We start from the raw sequence: 18,694 nt of genomic DNA, 5'->3' as shown, positions 1-18,694 counted from the left end.
CACAATCAGTCATGGCCATAGTGGTCATCATCTTATCAATCATCACTGCATCATCATCACCATTGTTATCACCAGTACCTCATCATCATCGCCATCATTATTAGTATCAACATCCCTTCCTTTCATTTTTTTTCATACACATCTCAACATCAGAATTGGAGTGTGGGAGGAGAGTGACAAAAAGAAAAATAGATGGAAGATTAGGGAAAAGGGAGAAGACTAAACTTTGTCATACATACAAAACTGTAAACTCAAAAAAGTCAAATATTTAAGACAAGTAGTTATGTTCCCAACAATTTTATTTCTCTCACTATTTAGTACTACTTTACATTTTCCTTTACATAATTTATACAGTAGTTTTCTTATATTTTCCTTTGCATGTTCCATCATGTAATAAATTGACTCTTATTGCATCCACTGAAATCTGTTTAAAAATATTGGTACTATTTTTTCAAGAAACATGAAAATTGCATAGTATAATAGGACAATGTTTGATTCCATCCCTTTCACGCCCTTGCTTTTGATTTGACTTTAATGATACACTGTACAATGGGATCATGCCATAAGTTACCAATGAGTTTTTAAACAAGAATTCATGGAGACAAGGAAAATACCATGGTCAATTGAATAGTGCAATATTTCAAGGTGATCAATTCTTAATGGAATTAAAGAGAAATGGGATATAACTAATTTTTAATGCTAAAAATCTTTTAATCAAGTCTGTTAGGGCACTCAAGAGAGATACCGACTGATTATTCATAAAAGACTACAAAAAGTAATGGATTGGTCATCACTCTTTTTTTTCTTACTAAAAGTTAGTGAATTATTGAAAATCTCTCAATTAAAAAGTTAAATAGATATTCTCCCAATAGATTCATAAAAACTAACTCATAAAATCATGGTCAATGGATTGGTATTGTTTCAATAATAGTGTCTGAAACAAATTTCATTATTTTTATAAAAAGTTGTTAAAAATACAGCAAATGTACATGCACTTTTGACCCATGACAGACATCTGGGCCCTGCAACATACAGATGTTTAATTGAATATTTCTGTACGAGGTGTGCATAAAATCATTATTACAATCAAACTGTTAAATTTATTTTTTTTTTCATTCTGTTTAAATCCCAATTAAAGTAAAACCCTTATCCAAAACAACCAATTCAAAAAATTATTACATGTGTCTTTTTGGTACATTTCAATCATGTTTACCATTTTTATTTTCCTGTTTTTTTTTTGTAAATGCAAATTGGAAATTCAAATGATTGAAATTGATAAATTAAAATATTGCCAAGTTGGAAATGCATTTCTTCAACATTTATCTTGTAGCCAAGTAAAACGAGTGACGTAATGTGTCACATATCTTCATTCATATATCAACTCACAAACATTTCTCATACTCTTACTAATTAATCATATTTACAACATACTATACATATAATCTATACAAGATGTTAGGCACAATGAATATATAAACGGATATATCAGTTTTCATAATTTCTCTTTGCAGATATGCATTAGAAATTTCATTAGAAATGTGATACATAATAAAATTCATGATCGGTAATGATTAAATTGTGTTTTATGCTGTTTGCTGTTCAATAAAAGAATCTTAAAAAGTGCAAGATTAAAAGAACTGTAGTTTGTGTTTATTAGTAAGTTTATAAATGACAGACATAATTGATAACACCCCTTCTTTGATTTTCGCCTTTCATGATAAAAATAAATAATTAATAGAGAGCGTTCATAAATCAATGTGGGCACTGAAATATCAAAATAAATTGATGGAAAATTAAATAAAGCTAATCTAAAAAGGAAAATCAAAGAGAATAGAACGTACAAGTCATTGTAAAGCAACTAATCAGAAAAGCTTGATTTTTAGCAAGTTATTTGGAAAAAAAAGAAGAAAAGTTGGAAGAGAGGAGATGTGAAAAAAAGAAAAGACAGATAGAAAGAGGAAGAGAGATCAGAGTGCTTTTGTAATTATATACAATGATTGCATACAGAGGTAACTTTTAAACAAAAATTACATTATATTATCAGAAAGTCTTGTAATTCGAAAGATATCAATGAACATAATTTTGCCTGAGCTGAGGAGATCATTTCACGAATTCATCCCCTTAAAATTATGAAGGTATTAGCCGATCTCCATAGCACTGATTAATAAAACATTTTTTCGAAGGGATAATGAATGAGAGGACCACAATTTCATTTAAAATCAAAGAAAGCCCATGAAATAAATGCATATACAATGGTTTACTGACTTGGCACCTGAATCATGAAAATACTGATTACACATACCTCATCATCTATCATAAAATCTCTCAAAACAAGAGGTAAAAAGCTGCAATCATCTGCCATCATTTTCATCATAGAGTGGAAATCCATCTGGTCACTAAGTGTAAAACCTTGTATCTTTTTATTTTTTACTTTGAACATTTTAATGGCAGCTCAGAAAGGGCTGTAAATATGAAAATGGTGGCAGCTCCAGAGTGTTACCTAATCCCTGTAGAAAACTCTTTCTGGGCAAAAGGATGTTGCCACTTATGTCCCAAACTAAAAAACCTAGCTTTCTCTGAGCTGTTCGTGTGTTTAAAAACATTTCTAGATAAAAAAGAGGTTTAACACCCCCATCATCATCTATGTACATTGTATTTTCAGGACTCTCCACACTGAAGGGGCAGTATTGTGCGCCAACAGTCTGAATGTAAAATTGACACCTGATATTCGTCATAACTAAGAATGACAAATATTATCAATGAAAACCCTTCTCAAACATGATCAAATACCATGATTTTAATAAGATATTGTTGCCTGGCTGTGGCACTGTGCGATGATTTTGCTGCATGTGCATCTGGCATAGGGGCGTTAGCTCAAGCACACGCTGCACAAAATGTACAGCTAGCGCAGGGGAGATAACATCCTTCTGCCTGACTATCAGAAATGGGATTGATGTAGGGGTAAGTCCCAATGTCCTTCTACCAGCCAGACAACGATATATTAAAGGTGTGAGATTCCATTCAACAAAAGTTCCATTCCATGTCCATGCTAGAAAAATTAGCCATTTTAACATCTTTTTCAACCTGCTGTCCAAACAAACAAGGAACTTCAATTGTTTTGTGGCTATTATAAACAGGGGTGTGAGTGGTCACAAATAAAAAGATCTGAAAAAAGCTGAAATAGAAAGAGCTCCCATACTTTTTGTACAGAGGAAGGCCAAATATACGCTGAAATTAAGCTGAAAATCAAAACAACAAAAAATCTGAAATCAGATAAAAATCTGAACTCTCACACCCTTGTATAAAACATAGAGTACTACTGAAAAGTCTTGTGAAAAAAGTGGCAACCAACAAAATATTTTGTCTGTAGTTGATTTGAGGTGAAAATGTTGTGCGTCGTGTGGGACATCTTTGCATCCTGTACGACACAACAGTTTCACCTCTAATTCACCCATTTTCTTTGGTTCACAAGACTACCCAGTAGAACTTTATTATTACTACAAAACGAATTGAAAAGGCTGAATTTTCTAGCACCATCATCACCAATGACAAAAAAGGTAAAGGTAAAGCCAAGAAGTAATATAAAAACAATTCATAATGGCCAAATCTCGGCACTATCTGACGCCTAGCAAAGACTACACAAGTACCTCTCTCCACAATGATAAGAACCCATGACCTAAAACACAGAGATGTGTAGAGTCCTGGGGTGGTATTCTGAAAACGTTCTTATCTTTGTTCTTATCTTTTATCTTATCTCATTGAGATAAGAAGACGCTAAAATCATTGCAAATCGGTATTCTGAAAATCTTCTTAACGCGTTCTTATCTTTGTAAGGACTGCCTCCTTCTTATCTTCAACACGCCCATTTCTAGGATATTACCAATCAAAATGCGCTTTATATTGGCAGTTTAACCAATAGAAGCGTTCGTTATGTCAAGAGAATATCATGGGCGCTGTACTTGCGTACACTGTTTCTGGCGCATTGCGCGAAATAGCAATTTTATACGCAATGACTGATTATTATTTCGAGACACGTGCACAAAATAAAGAAAGAAAGAAAGTAAAGATAAAAAGTAAATAAAGCAGGTACGAATAAAGAATAAAATATGAAGAAAGAAAGTAAGTAGACAGAAATGTGTCAGAATGAAGCAGGAATAAAAAAAAGATGAAAGGAACAAAGCAAAAAATAATGAAAGAAATAAAGAGTAAACGAAAGTAAGCAAGCAAAAAGAACTTAAAAATAAAAAAATAAAAAAATAATAAAATAAGGGAAAAAAATAGAACGATTATCAATGATACAGTGAGGAAGAAAAAATGAAGAAAGAAAAGAAAGTAACTTAAAGGAAAAAAGTAAAGGACAAAATAAAAAAGAATAAAAAGAGAGGAAAAGGAAAATGAAACAAAGAAATAAAGATGAGAGAGAAAAAAGTGAAAGGAAAATTAAAGCAAAAATAAAGATTACAGAAAGACAAAAAGAAAGAAAGGAAAATTCAAAGAAAGAAAAGGAACGAAAAGGGAAAATAAAAAGTCAGGAAAAGTGAAGAATGAATAAAAAAAGAAAACGAAAAAACATTAATGGAAAGAATAAAGAAAAAGGTTTTTTTAAATTGATAGAAGAAAGACACAGAGAGGAAAGTAAAGAAAGAGTAAATAAAGAATGAACGAAAAAAGAATAAGCGAAATAAAGAATAAAACACAAGAAAGAAAGTAAATAAGACACAAGAGTGTCAGGAAGCAGAAATATAAAAAAAATGAAAGAAAGAACAAACGAATGAACGAAAAAAGAAAAAAAAAAGAACCCAAAAATAAAAAGAAAAAAAAAGAAAACAAAAATAAGGGGAAAAAATTAATATTAAGGGAAGAAAGAAAGAAAAAGGGGAAAAAAGGAAAAGCACATATAAAGACGAAAGAATGAAAGAAAAACATAAGGAAGAAATAAAAAGATTACAAAAATGTGACGGAAGAAAGAAAAATGAAAAGAAAAGAAGAGGAAAGGAAGAGAGAAAGGGGAAAGAATAAAAGCAGAAATAAAGACTTATTCAAGAAAAGAAAGAAAGGGATAAAATGAAAAGGGAAAATAAAAATGGAAGAAAGATGAAGAATAAATGAAACAAAGCAAAAGAAAAGTAAAGAAATTAAAAGATTCAAAAGAATAAAACAAAAGATATAAATGAGGGATAAACTTAAAGAAAGAAAGAAAGAAAGAAAGACAGACACATAGAAAGGAAGAAAGACAGACAGATAGAAAGGAAGAAAAAGAGAAAATAAATAAAGAAAGAAAGAAAGAAAAAAGGGATAGAAAAAAGAGACGGGAAAATAAAGGGTGAATGAAAGAAAGGGTGGGAGGAATACTTGTGGGTACTTGTTACTAATAGTGGCCATCGATTTTAAGCAAGAAAGAACGCGGACATCGTGAGATGTGATAACCCTCTAGCTATCTTAAATATTATCATAAATATCGTGAAAGATAAGAAAGAGAAAAGATAAGAACGTTTTCAGAATACCACTTATCTTCATTTTGTTCTTATCTTTTTAGCGCGCTTTTGTATTATATGCGCGAGTAATACATTTACGCGCTCAGCAAAGGATGTTTAGCAGGATAAGAAAAAGATAAGAACAAAAGATAAGAAAAAGATAAGAACGTTTTCAGAATACCAATTTGAGATCGTGACGTAGATAAGAACAAAATTAAGATAAGAACGTTTTCAGAATACCGCCCCTGGAATTGGTAACTGTACATGATAGCTGGTTTGGCTGGATCAGTGGTACATCCAGCCAAGTTAGATACAATACCATTTCAAGGGATGTTTCGATAATGTACAATCATCAGCCAATCAAAAGTGTTGTTTCTTAGTACTCTGGCTGGATACACCCCTGAACATGGATTGTAATTCAATGATTTTGACTCTATAAATGAGACTATTTTCTTCATGGAATGATGGTTCACTGACCGAGGCTTGATAGCAAAGGCTTTTCTTGGTCATTCAATCACCATGAATGACCTCAGTGATGACGATGATGGTGGCGGCGATTCTTGATAGATGATGGTGGCATTGAGTTAGGTACTGCATCATAACTCCAACGGGTCAATGCATGGGATCTTGGCTACCTCATAGAACAAACTGTACCGGTGAGTGATAGAAAAAGAGAGAGAGAGAGAAAAAAAGTTAAAAACCTACAGATGAATTATCATCCATACAAATTCAACTTTAAAGGCATTCATCAGTGTTCACAGACATGACAGAGAATTCAACATCATTTGGATGTCAATGATTCAAAGTAAAATAGGATTAATGACCAGCAGACGATACACAATCCCAAAAGGTAAATTGCCTTATGGTAAAGTCGTCATCTTACTTTTCCCTGGCCTGACATTTGGCCGACACCAAGCATTCTCCAAGAATCACATTAGCATTGATTAGAGGGCCTAAATCACTTGAAAAGAACTGCCAACAGGCAGAACATTATTAACTATATAACCATTATTACTCTGTACATAAATAGAAAAAATTTATCTCCGGCCTGAAAAGTTGCAATGGTTCAAGAATATTTCTCGACCGCTCTGTGATATGTATACCACAAAAATGAAAAATCATTGGCAATTAGGATCTTGACATAATGGAAAGAGAAAGAAAGAAGCAAAGTATAACTTACGGATGAGAGTACTTGTTCCTGACAGTGGCAAGTTGTTTGTTTGGTTCTCTGTTAAGCATTGAGTTTAGCTGGTACATGCATTGCTTCAAATCTTCTTCCTTGTAACCTGAATAGTGTCTCAGTGTAGCATCCTAAAACATAATAAACAAATGTGAAGCATTTTCAATACTTGACAATCTGAAATCATAAATTACAGCAAAAAATCCGAAGTGTGAAGATGATGTGTAAAGTCTGGCAAAGTGAAAGAGCAGAGCTGCTGATATGAACAAAAACATTTTGGTATTCTAAATGCTGAAATTCAGCATTTTAGTGAGGAAATTGGTATTTTCAAATAATTACCAAAGGACAACACATAAAACTGAAACTTTAGATATAATCAGTATTTTACATGAAACCATCAGTCTTCTCAATTTTCTGAACTGAAAAACGGGACTAGTTGGCAACTCCAAGACAGGGTGTAGAAAGAGACAGAGAGACAGAGAAAAAAATAGAAATTATAAAAGAATATCTTACCCAAGTGCCATTGCTTTTCATCCTGAAAGCTAGAAGGAGAGCAGAGGATGCTATGAGAGAATCAGCCATTGTAATGAATGTACTCTCCATTAATGAGAGTTCTAGAATGAACCTAGCTAGGGTAAGAGTCTCCAGGGTAGCATGGGCACACTGTATCAAGAGAAGATTACATGACAAAATGATTAATTACACTTTCTTTATCAGACTCCTTTTAGCACTTAATATTGCAGCATAGTTATCCTGGCTATAGGCTATAGCAAAGCGGCTTTTATGTGCATAAACATGTATACATACTATTGTATTAAAGTAGTAGTGATACACAACAATTTTCTCCCATTCAGTCTATCAAAGAGGTCTTATTGCCATTCGGCTTCACTTCACTTGGTCTAACATGTAGCTTAGAACTTGTTATATTGGTGAATGAAAATTCTGTTCATAAACAGTTTGCCTAACCATATAGACTAAATGATGATGGACCATAGTGAATATCAGACACTAAATGGGTACAGCCTAACTGTAAATTTAACCAAATGATCAATGGGCTGAATAGAAATTATATGGACAAAAATGGTAGGTAAATGTAGATGACCTAGGATTAGACTATGTGGTATAAGACCAAATGAAAAGGATATGAAACAGGTGTAGACCAATTGACTATTTCTGTCTGATGATGAATTGATCATTACCTTTGCATATCTTCTGAGGAATCTGTAGGAGAGTGGGACACCAAGAGAGAAGTTGACAACCCTTAGTACTTTCCTCTCCATATCAGTAAACTGTGTCCTAGAGTATGCATCATCACAGATATACAGGAAATCATCTAGGGCTGGTGGTATACGCTCCTATAAAACAAGAAAATGGCAGCACGTATTCATGATTATCATTGGCAAATTAATTTCAAATTAATCAATGATTTACTGAAAAAGATGCTCCACATGCGAAACCGAGTGACATTTTTTTATACCAGCAATCTATGATGGATATTTGGTAATTAAAAGGGCAGTTTTTAAAATGTTGGCAGTAAATCACCCTCAACTTCATTTTTTTACCCTTCTGTAGAGAATTTCATGTAATGAATGATCAGTGAAGTCCACAGACTATTTTGTTATAAGCTACAGATATCCGTGTAACTGGTTGGCTCAAAGCAAATTGTTAGTGAAAATCACTATAGAAAAGCTCTTCATTCAGATTTCAAAAACGAGTCTATTAAAAAGAAAGGGGGGGGGGCTATCTTGCTTGAAATGCCCTTGATTCATCAAACACGTCTGCCCGTGACATAGCGCATCTAATTCTCTAGGCACAATAAGTGGACTTCTCAGCAGCCCTCACATTTTTTTTCAAGTTTTACACAGCAAACAATACATATATACTTGAAAAAAATCCTAACAAGTTGCCAATCTGGGGAGCGTTTCATCAACATTTTTGTCCGACAAGTTGTCAGATCTGACATCTTTCGTCGATTCTGATTGGCTGAGAGGCACTGTTACTATAGTAACTGTCGGATAAAATGGGACTTGTCGGATAAAACGTCTGACAAGTCCTTTCATGAAACGCTCCCCAGTAACCAACTTTGATCAACCTCTAGTTCACTTACATCAAATTTGCAGGCAATGAAAAGCGAGGCTGCTCCTAGGAGCTGCAGTAGGTCCTTGGCAATCTTGCACTTTGCGAGGTACATGTCTGTGAGTTTGACTGCTAGGTAGAGTGTTTCATGATTGAGTTCAAAGTTCTCCTGTACTTCAACAAGCCAATCAACCAGTACAGACCTCATGTGACGGGTGATATCCTTCTGTCTACTGAAGTAGTCATCAATCTGACTTGATTCCTAAAATAAACATGGGAAATAAATCAATCAAGTCAGAAATCAGAAAAAAGTGGGATCTGAGACTAAAGCCCAGCACACTATGGGATGCAATGGCACACATTGCAACAGCTCTGCAACACACTGCATCTCCATGGCACCTCTTCTTTTGCACATACATTGTCTGCAATGCATCAGCGCAGCAACTTGGGCAAGACGTCTTCGTCTCGGACAAATCTCATTAGCTGAAATCAGCGAAATCGCAGAAAGATTTAACATGTCGTTCTAAGATTTGGTCTGCGATTCTTCTGCAACAATCGGATCACAGTTGCAGCGTGTTGCAGGTTGACGCACTCTGCTATTTTGCTGCAATCGGGTCTTACTGCTATCACGTTGCATAGTGTGTGCTGGGCTTATTAGCAAGTAATATTAAATAATGCAAACTGTGCATACTACCCCTCACCACTACACCTCTGTCAGGGTTTGTGTGTAATGGAGTGATGCTAAAGTTGTAAGGTATGCATCCTTCTATCTTCAGCTTCAGAAATAATAGCTTCCCGGACCCTCTCAAAGAAGCCAAACTGGACTATAGGTCAACATGCCCTGTGATAATCAAATATTCATAATATAAAACAGCAACGGTGAAAATACAGAAATTTGTAAAGAGAAGAAACCATCTACCATTCTACTTTGCAGCAGGAGTCCCTGATATAATTGAAATTAATTGAACAAAGATGGTCCTACCTCCTTTTCTTTGAGGTATTTGAAAATGTCTGCAGCATAATTCGGAGCTAGGTTAGGATCACCCAAGTTCTCTGCATCAATGTCTGTGTACTCCTCAATCTCTTCTGTCTCTTCCTCTGATATTACCCGTTCTTCCTCTACCTCATCAGATTCTAGTGAGATGGCTGCAACCTGGGATAAGATCAGAGAAAAGGACTTAATTTAAAATGCTTCACTTTGATTTTTCTTGTACCCATGGGGGGAGTTATCTACACAGATACCTATTTATGACTGAATTACTGTGATTTCTTGCGAAAATGAAAGCTTACCCAGAACAGGGACACCCAATATTTGATAAATGTTGGAAGCTAGCCTGCTAGGTGTAAAACGGGTTGTGCAAATTCTTTCAGAATTCCTTCAGAACATAACATGCAAACACATTTCATGTTCAGGTGCATATTCAAGTCGGGTGAAAAGTAATATGTTGTTTTAATCATGCACTGACAATACAGTATAATACTTTACTACACTACATTACATGTAGGTTCATGTGAAATCAGACATCAAAACAAAATTCATGGTTGTATTGAAAGTTTAGACACTTTGAGGAAAAATGCTGTTAATTCATTAACATCCTCCCATTCTGCACATTGAGTTCCTATGATGATAAATTATTGAACTGCATCAAAGGCTGACACCCACTCTCTCTTTCTGTTTGGTCTCATCCTACATGGCCTAATACTTTGTCTACAACCAATTCATCTACTGACCATTTTGTTTAATTTCAATTAGAATATACCCATTTCTTCTCAAATCCATTTGGTCTGAACGCTACTCAGTCTACATGGTAAGATGAACTGTTCATAAACCAAATATTCATTTAAAAGAGACTAACCCAGTGAGCCTAAACACCTGGAAGCCTTGTAGTGTCCATACTAACGCGTGATACTTACTGCATCTTTGATCTCAACACTGGGAGATGAAACCAGATTCTTCTTGTTCATTGATTCAACAAATTCAGTATCCTTGGCACTGGAAGAGAACGAAAGAGATTAAACATTCTTCAGACTGGACAGCAATGGCTTAAAATATTTTTAGAATGAAAATGAAGGGATCAAACCATGCTGTCATGAGGAAAAAAATCCAACATTCCAGTATTCCAGAGAATAGCGGGTTATGCCATTGGTTCGCTCATTAGCATACCTACCAGATCTTGCAAATAATCATATTTTAAAAATTAATTACAACTTTGAAATGTCATAAATTTCATATTTGAATTTGATGACATAATCGGCATAATACTCGGTTGATTTTTCATTATTCATTCAAAACCACACATTGTTGGGATGGACTTGGTCTTCGAGAAAAAGGGATTATTATAAGTATTGTACCTTGTACTTGGTAGGGTTTCTGGCAAGATGGTCGTCACAGCTTTCTCTGTTTCCACTGGAGGTACCCTATGGTCTTTAGTAACATTCTCCTTGACCTTTGACACGGCCTTGATCGGAATAGAGGATTTCACAGGAGGCTTCTTCACTAATCCTTTCTTGGGCTGCCCTAAAATATTTTTACTGGTGAAGGCCTAGAAAAGATTATAAAAAAAAAACGATATCAGTCACCAGATAAACACATAAAATGCATCAGCTATGCTAATATTTTTCATTTGCTTTTACAATTAATTTGAATTTTGGAATATGATAAATTACAACTTCTCCAATTATTGGAATGACCCTATGAGCAAGGCAATGCAGAATCCATTGTAAATATCAATTTCTGTAAAATGGTGCTCTACTCTCCCACCTCCTTACAAAAGGAGTCACAAGCTACTGAAATCCTTTAATCTGATTGGCTGATTGTAGATTTTTGAAAGAACAAGTACAAACACTCACGGTTTACTATCCAATGCTATGCAGAGATTTTGAAGAATTCCTGATCTGGATTTGAGGATTTCATTTATGAAGACACACTGATAAACATAGACTTCGTACACAAAGTATGTAAATCATCAAGGGAGGATTCCATGAAAGGATTTTCTCAGTGTTTTACGTTGACTAATTTGCTCCCAGCCAATCAGATATAAGGATTTTCAGTAGCTTATAACATCTTTTGGTGAAAAATCACTGACTGCACAAGATGATCCCCATTACTTACATTCGTGATGTCACCAAACGCCGCTCTCTTCTTACTTGGTCCCTGTATTCCAATCACTTCATTTGACTTCCTCTTGGCCCTGGTAATCATTGGAACTTTGTCCTCTCGAATCTAATAGAGATTTAAAAGAAAAATTGATATAAAAATGGTTACATATATCATGGCATGGAGCCAATAATAATTGCCCTTTTTTATTTTGTCATTTTTCTAAATAAAACATTAGTTGAAGAGAGGTAATAAATATATGTAAGTGTGAAAATCTCTTAATACTGGAATCTCTGATTTCTCCCTGGAAAATAACAATCCAAATCATGGCATCAACTGTTTTTATGCTTGGAGTCAAACTTTGAATCTTTCTTAAATTCCTACCATGTATGAAAATGTACATAAGTATAAAGTATTACTCAACAAAAATGTATTTACCTGGGCTGTAACTACTCCATTTCTTTTCAAATTGAGAGGCATGATGAACAGCAAATGGTTATTAATAAATCACTTCCCGAAAGTCAGTTTGGGTCGATGCACTTTGTTTATCGTAGGCACTGCCCAAACAATGTTAAAATGTACTAGTACAGGTCCACGCAGTAGGCTGTAACAAGAATATAAGAAATATATTATCAAATGAGCTTCTATGAGATTAAGAATTATGTTCTCCAACACACACTTCTTCATCTAAATTGATCAGCAATTTAACTTGATCAGGCCAAAGCCCTAAGACCAATCGCACTATATTTCCCAGGATTTAGCTCTCTAGAGCTGCTAAAGACACTTGGTGCATTCAAGGAATTAATCCTGCTGGGTACCCATCTACCTCACCTGGTGGGTGTTTCATAAAGCTAATCGTAAGTTAAGAGCGACTTTAAGAACGACTGGGGCCCATTGCAGAAAGAGTTGCAATCAAATGCAACTCTAAAAATCATGCGCAACTTAATTTTCATCCAATCAACAGTGCGTATTTTGGACTTGCGATTGATTTTTTGACTTGCATTTAAACGCAACTCTTTCTGCAATGGACCCCTGGTGATCCCTTCTTACGCTCTAAACCAACGCCAATTTAATATACCACTTACCGCAAAAAGGGATCACCAGTCGCTCTTAACTTACGAAAAGCTTTATTAAACGGCCCCCGGGGTTGATTGTAGCACACTGTGGATTGAAATCTTACTGAAGGAAATTATGCAATGGGTGGGATTCAATCCCACAACCCTGTCTGTTTTTCATGATTTACCGCCTTCAAATAATCTATAGTTTTGAAACCGGATATGTTTACATTGACTTGCGCACTTGGTTGGTGTCGGCACTTACAAGTTGACACTAGTCTAGATCTAGGCCTACACAGTAACCCAGGCCAGGGAGCTCCGGCGCTTCTTTCGCAGGCCGGAGCTCCCTGGGTTGGGCCTCTAGAGATCTACAAGTGAACAGGGCTCGATTTTAGCGGGAGCCCGGTGGCAAAAGGCTCCCTAAAACCTCTGCGGGCTCCTTAGAAAGTAATTGAAAAAGCCCGGTGGGCTCCCTAAGATTTTCTAGTACCAGCCACCAAAAAAGCAATTTCTTACCAGCACACTAATCCAAGCTTTATAAGTCTAAATTATGTTTTCAAAATCATAAAAAACCTTGAAAATAGCGAAAATAGCGAGTTTCAAATTGCTTAGCTGCGTCTTTTTTTCTGTACCACGTTTTTCCACACACATGGTACCTATGGAAAAAAGAATCGGGCTACACCGGTGCGAGAAACAGTTGCATGTACAGGGGTCCATTATCATTTACGCCGTGTGTAATTTCCAATGCATACATTTCCCTTAGGGATATCACGATTCTGTGTCATGTAGACTTCGGCTCTGCTTGTCAAAAGGGCGCCTATTAACATCCAAAATAACTTACCTCGGTAGTGAATTATTCCTGAAAAATTATTTGTTTCATTTTTTCAAGGGAGAGGGTAAATATCAGACAGTAAATCATCAAACATGGCAACATCTGATTTTAGGAGGACGCCGGATTTTTCTCACGCACGCACTGACACTTGTGCAAGTCGGAGCTCTCTCTCTCTGCCTGAGCTCTGGGGGACAATTCCGTCAGTAAAGGCCTCAATGATGGTGATTTTCTGTTTCAGATAGAGTTTACATTTCAGGTTTTTTTTTTAAACTACCAATAAAGTTGGATGGTTTCTTCATCGTGATATATATTTAAGTTATTGATGAATACTTTTACACCAAATTTAGACTCCCCCATAGAAAAATGCAATTTTCGTGGAGATCTGCGTTTTCAAAGAACTGCAGGAAAAGTTAGGGTACATGCATGTACATGTAACATGTGCCTACATGTGACATACTTAGCCTGTGTGGTTTTTGTACTGATATAAACACAATATTTGGAGTAGAAATTAGATGATGAATTAATTTCTTTAACATATACATGTATATCCAAGTCCACCGCACAGTCACACCCACACAAACACACACCAACCCACATCCATGATTCAGCATGAAAAAAAATCAATTTTGTTTATGTATTTAATTTATTTCCTTTTTTTAATTTAATTTTTTTTTTTGAGGGGGGGGGGGGGCATTAAAAATGAACAAAAAAGTCATTGACTTATGTGTTTGTGACCGGTGTCTAAGTGTGTTGGGGTGTCAAAATCTGATTTACCCTGAATAAATACAACTGGTGCTGATGATTATTAAACAAAAAAGAATCGTGATGGTGTGCTTCAATATTTTAATAGGTAATGACCAGTATTATGCAAAAAAAAGGGATAAACTTGGGCTCCTTAAAACCCATGCGGGCTCCCTAAAAAAGTGCTTGAGGAGCCCGGCTGGCTCCCTAAGAAAAAAGTAAAGGTCAGGCCCTGGTGAATGAACTTTCCTAAATTTCTTGTGTGGAGAAAACTTTGAAAAACTGAGACAGTCCTTGTAAACTGGGACGATCCCAATTTTCTGACCAGCACCTCTAACTTTGTTACTGAAGTCAGAATCTGGTGGCAGTGGTGGGTAGCCTTGAAGACTCCTAATTTATAGATAAAAATTATTATTTAACAAATAATATTTGAAACTTGATTATATTTATAAATAATTATTAATTATTATTTTTATAATAATATCTATTTATAATAAAGTTTCAAATTTCATTATTTGTTAAATAATAATTTGTAAAATTCTTCAAAACAGCATTTTGTAACGTCGCTTATCGAAGCTACGTCATAACGAAGTGGTTCAAGGGTCAAGCCTATTGTATTTGTGGTGTTTACGAATGGATCAAGGGATCTACATGAGATCGGTCTGGTAAGAAACCTCTCATTTTTGATATATTTACACTAACATATTTTTAACCCCTTCATACGCATTATATATCAATATAAAATATAATCACAGAGTCCTCAAGCAAGGTAAAATGTAGACCAAAAGCTTCGGTCTAGCTGTTTTATTGGTTGTTCTGCTAAACTCCGTTGGCTCCACTCATCAATTACAGAGACCAAAGTTCTAACTCGTTCTGTACAGGGACTCAATGGCCACACAACTGTATGTTTATGTATTATGACTTAAGTTCAGATAAACCAGGGAAGTGAAGTCACTGTTTTTTGTCCTTTATTTAAGTTTATTTTTTTCCGTTTTGGTGCATTGCAGGCCAAAAACGAATAGACCGTACATGTAATAATCTTTATTTTGGTCCAGTTCTTTTTATATATTTTTTATGAAATAAAGACAAAAATCGATGAGCTCCGTCGGGGGAATTTTTTTGCATTTTGCCCCCTATTGGCGGCTCCACGATCGTGAGCCAGCTCAGCCGTCTGTGTACGAGGAGAAATAATTTCTTTTAAAAAACTTCTTGAAACAGACGGCTGCCGGCTGTCTAGGCCCGAGGGCTAGATATATTCTAGGCATGCTTAGGCAAAGTGGTGGGGAAGCAGAATACAGTTGAATTGAAGTCGGCCTGTGCGAAACTCATTATTATCGACTAGACCAAAAGCTTCAGTCTCTGTATTTTGGTTGTTCTGCTGAACTGCGTTGGCTCACTCACCAATCATAAAATGGGGATGATAGTAAAATGTCAGAAATTGTTATATAAATTAAAATTTATAAATCCCCAGAAACGACGGTTATTCCTGTCTAATTATCGACTAACCCAGGGAGCCCAGGGGCTTACCGTGTATTTTACCATACTCACGGGACTAGGGTGATTTATGGTCTAAATATTTCTCCAAATGAATTGTGAAAACAGAAATTATGCACTTACCACGATTATATGGATGAAGGTCTAACGAGTGGCAGTTTCCTGACATCTGGGCACAGACTGGAACCTCAAAAAACGAAAAGTTATCTCCTTCTACCCCCGTCTCGATCGGCCATTTTTGTTATGAATTGTAACAAAATGGCCGATCGAGACTGGGGTAGAAGGAGAGAACTTTTCCAGTTTGTGCCCAGATGTCAGGAAACTGCCACTCGTTAGACCTTCATCCATATAATCGTGGTAAGTGCATAATTTCTGTTTTCACAATTCATTTGGAGAAATATTTAGACCATAAATCACCCTAGTCCCGTGACTGTGAGTATGGTAAAATACACGGTAAGCCCCTGGCCTGGGCTCCCGCCCGCTGCGCGGACGGGAGCTCCCTGACCCTGCCCCTGGGTTAATTATCGACCTGCTTTTTTAATTTGCTTACAACATTTTTCATCTTTCAATAGAATTTGCTAACATTAAAGTTTAAACAACATGATGAAGCCGCGCAAGCTGATCTGAGGAATGCCAATTGACTGATGACGATGTTGTTGAATTTGAATGCATGCCTGCACGATGTCGATATACGGTACTTTAGTCACCCCCCCCCCGTTCAATTAATTCATTCATTCATTCATTCATTCATAGTCTCATAGTATACCGCGCAGTTCAGCACACCCCCATTTGTATTAACAGTTAACACGCACCATGCCAGTGCAGTTGCCAGTTGCATTAACTCACTCACTTTTCCAAATTTGTGCGATGAATTTAATGAAAAATACCATTTAAACAAATAAATATATTTACCTCCAGAATGTGGGTGTCAATTTGAGCTTACTTTCTCCTTAATCAGAGTAGAGCCATCATCACATACGGCCGAAATTTTCACTAAATTTTGGCACGATTCAAATTTGACGCGTCAGTTCAGCAGCTAGCTGCATGCTGCGGATGTTTTGTTTGATGACACGTCGCGAATCGCGAACGTTGATTGGTCAATTTTTTCCTTGTGTCATAGTCTGTGAGTTAGACTTTGATATTTCTGTTGAGTAGCAATGAAAAAAAAAAAAAAAAACGGGGGTCCCTATGCTCGAGGAGATTTTTACAGGTTTTACCTTTACCTTTTGGGGGATATGCAAGGACGCTAAATGTTCTCCTTTGTCCCCGGATCATTCCTTCACTAACCCTGGCTCTTTCTTTCAGGGGTGCATGAGTTAGCAGCAGGACCTATTTTATCTCATCATTTCTTTCTCTATTCATTTTGGCAGGGGCAGGGGACAAAACCCCACCCCATATTTGGATCTGCTCATATACACACCATTACCACACACACACAATTTCTTTCAAATTAGCCCCCGGCCTCTCACTCTCAGTTTCTTTGTCACGGGCGTCTTCAGAGAGACTGGATGGGAACAAGTCCCCCCCCCCCCAAAAAAAAAAAAATAATAATAAAAAATAAGGGTGTGGGACACTATAGGCCATGCCCCTTCCCCCAAGTTTCGGATTCATGTACGTAATTCGATTACGTATCTCTATCTCCAAAATTTCAGATAGCATTTTGCTTTCGAATAATTCATGCATTTTTATACGTATCCACTTCATAATTTTCTTTAAAGACAAACAGCTCATTTCAGTGCCATTATAGGCCTAAGTAAAAATTTATTGATCGGTGGGATATATATATGTAGGGCCTATCCTCTTTAGGACCCTTTTCAGGTCAGTACATTAAAAAAATATAGTTCGCGCTTCGCAGGGCACTGGGAATTTTTTTTACTGGGAGTATAATTTGTGTAAATTTGAAAAGCAAAATGAGAAAAAAATTCACCACAAAATGAATGTCATTTTGGTTACATTTCTTCATTTTTCTACACCTTCCTGAATTACCGGGGGTGCTTGCCTATGGAGAAGAATACACGCCGCACCCCTCAGGAAAATCTTTGGGTGCTTCAGCACCACCACTTGAGGGCCATGGCGCTTCGCGCTCGTATTTATTGTTTAGTTAGATACTTATTCTGCTCATAATAACAAAACTAGTGCTTAGAATTCCCTGTTTTCTAGTCGGAATGTCAAAACATTCAGCTGGCGTTTTGCGCTCGCATTAAAGGATAGGTGAGATATATATCACCTACATGAGTCACTGCAAAAGATCCTTAGCAGGTCCCTTTCCGGTCAGAAGCCTATATATTTAAAAATATCAGCTCGTGCGCTTCGCACTCATTTTTACTGTTCGCATAGTCTTGTTTATGATTACAAAACCTTCTCAGAATTGTTAATCTTCAGGTCAATCACTAGCTTGCGCTTCTCCCCCGCACTATTTATTTAGGTCTTTTATTGGAATACCCCTTCAAACTCCAACAACAAACAGCTTTAAATCAGCCGATCTGGAAAAAAAATGATGAAAATATTTTTCCACCCACCCCATTGGAGAAAGTTGGATCCGTCCCTGCTATAACAATATAATTGAATATAATTTTTGTTGTGTCCCCCCTCCAAGCTGACGCCCATGCTTTTTGTAGATTTGAGTAGCCGACGATAAAAAAAGTAAGTAAAAGGCCTTGTCCTTTCATAATATAGACATGTTATAAGTCAAAAAATATAAATTAAAAAAATGGGCAGATGTTGCGTTCTCATGCTTTTTGGATC

General features: G+C 36.1%; 1 protein-coding gene across 3 annotated transcripts; it reads right to left on the bottom strand.

Annotated features, from left to right (window-relative positions):
- Nucleotides 1-281: 281 nt before the first annotated feature.
- On the bottom strand, nt 282-17,040 carry LOC129279219 (G2/mitotic-specific cyclin-B3-like). Of its 3 annotated transcripts, XR_010296161.1 has the most exons (13): nt 16,862-17,021; nt 12,266-12,431; nt 11,843-11,953; nt 11,083-11,273; nt 10,645-10,723; nt 9,713-9,883; nt 8,762-8,992; nt 7,854-8,009; nt 7,168-7,317; nt 6,655-6,785; nt 5,715-6,122; nt 3,296-3,701; nt 282-3,124 (listed from the first exon to the last, which is right to left on the bottom strand). XR_010296161.1 is itself a non-coding variant. In XM_064111687.1 (11 exons), the coding sequence occupies exons 2-11, from the start codon at nt 12,305-12,307 to the stop codon at nt 6,071-6,073; spliced, it is 1,314 nt and encodes a 437-aa protein (XP_063967757.1). In that variant the 5' UTR covers nt 12,308-12,431; nt 16,862-17,040; the 3' UTR covers nt 282-6,070. The 3 variants fall into 3 exon arrangements, 1 of the variants encoding a protein (XP_063967757.1); XR_010296160.1 differs by having other exon boundaries at nt 282-3,701; XM_064111687.1 differs by having other exon boundaries at nt 282-6,122; nt 16,862-17,040.
- Between the last annotated feature and the right edge of the window lie 1,654 nt (nt 17,041-18,694).

The sequence above is a fragment of the Lytechinus pictus genome, chromosome 16 (assembly GCF_037042905.1).
Source record: "Lytechinus pictus isolate F3 Inbred chromosome 16, Lp3.0, whole genome shotgun sequence".
Lineage (NCBI taxonomy): Eukaryota > Metazoa > Echinodermata > Echinoidea > Temnopleuroida > Toxopneustidae > Lytechinus > Lytechinus pictus.
Note: the sequence above shows the minus strand (reverse complement) of the source record. Positions and strands in the feature narration are given on the sequence as shown.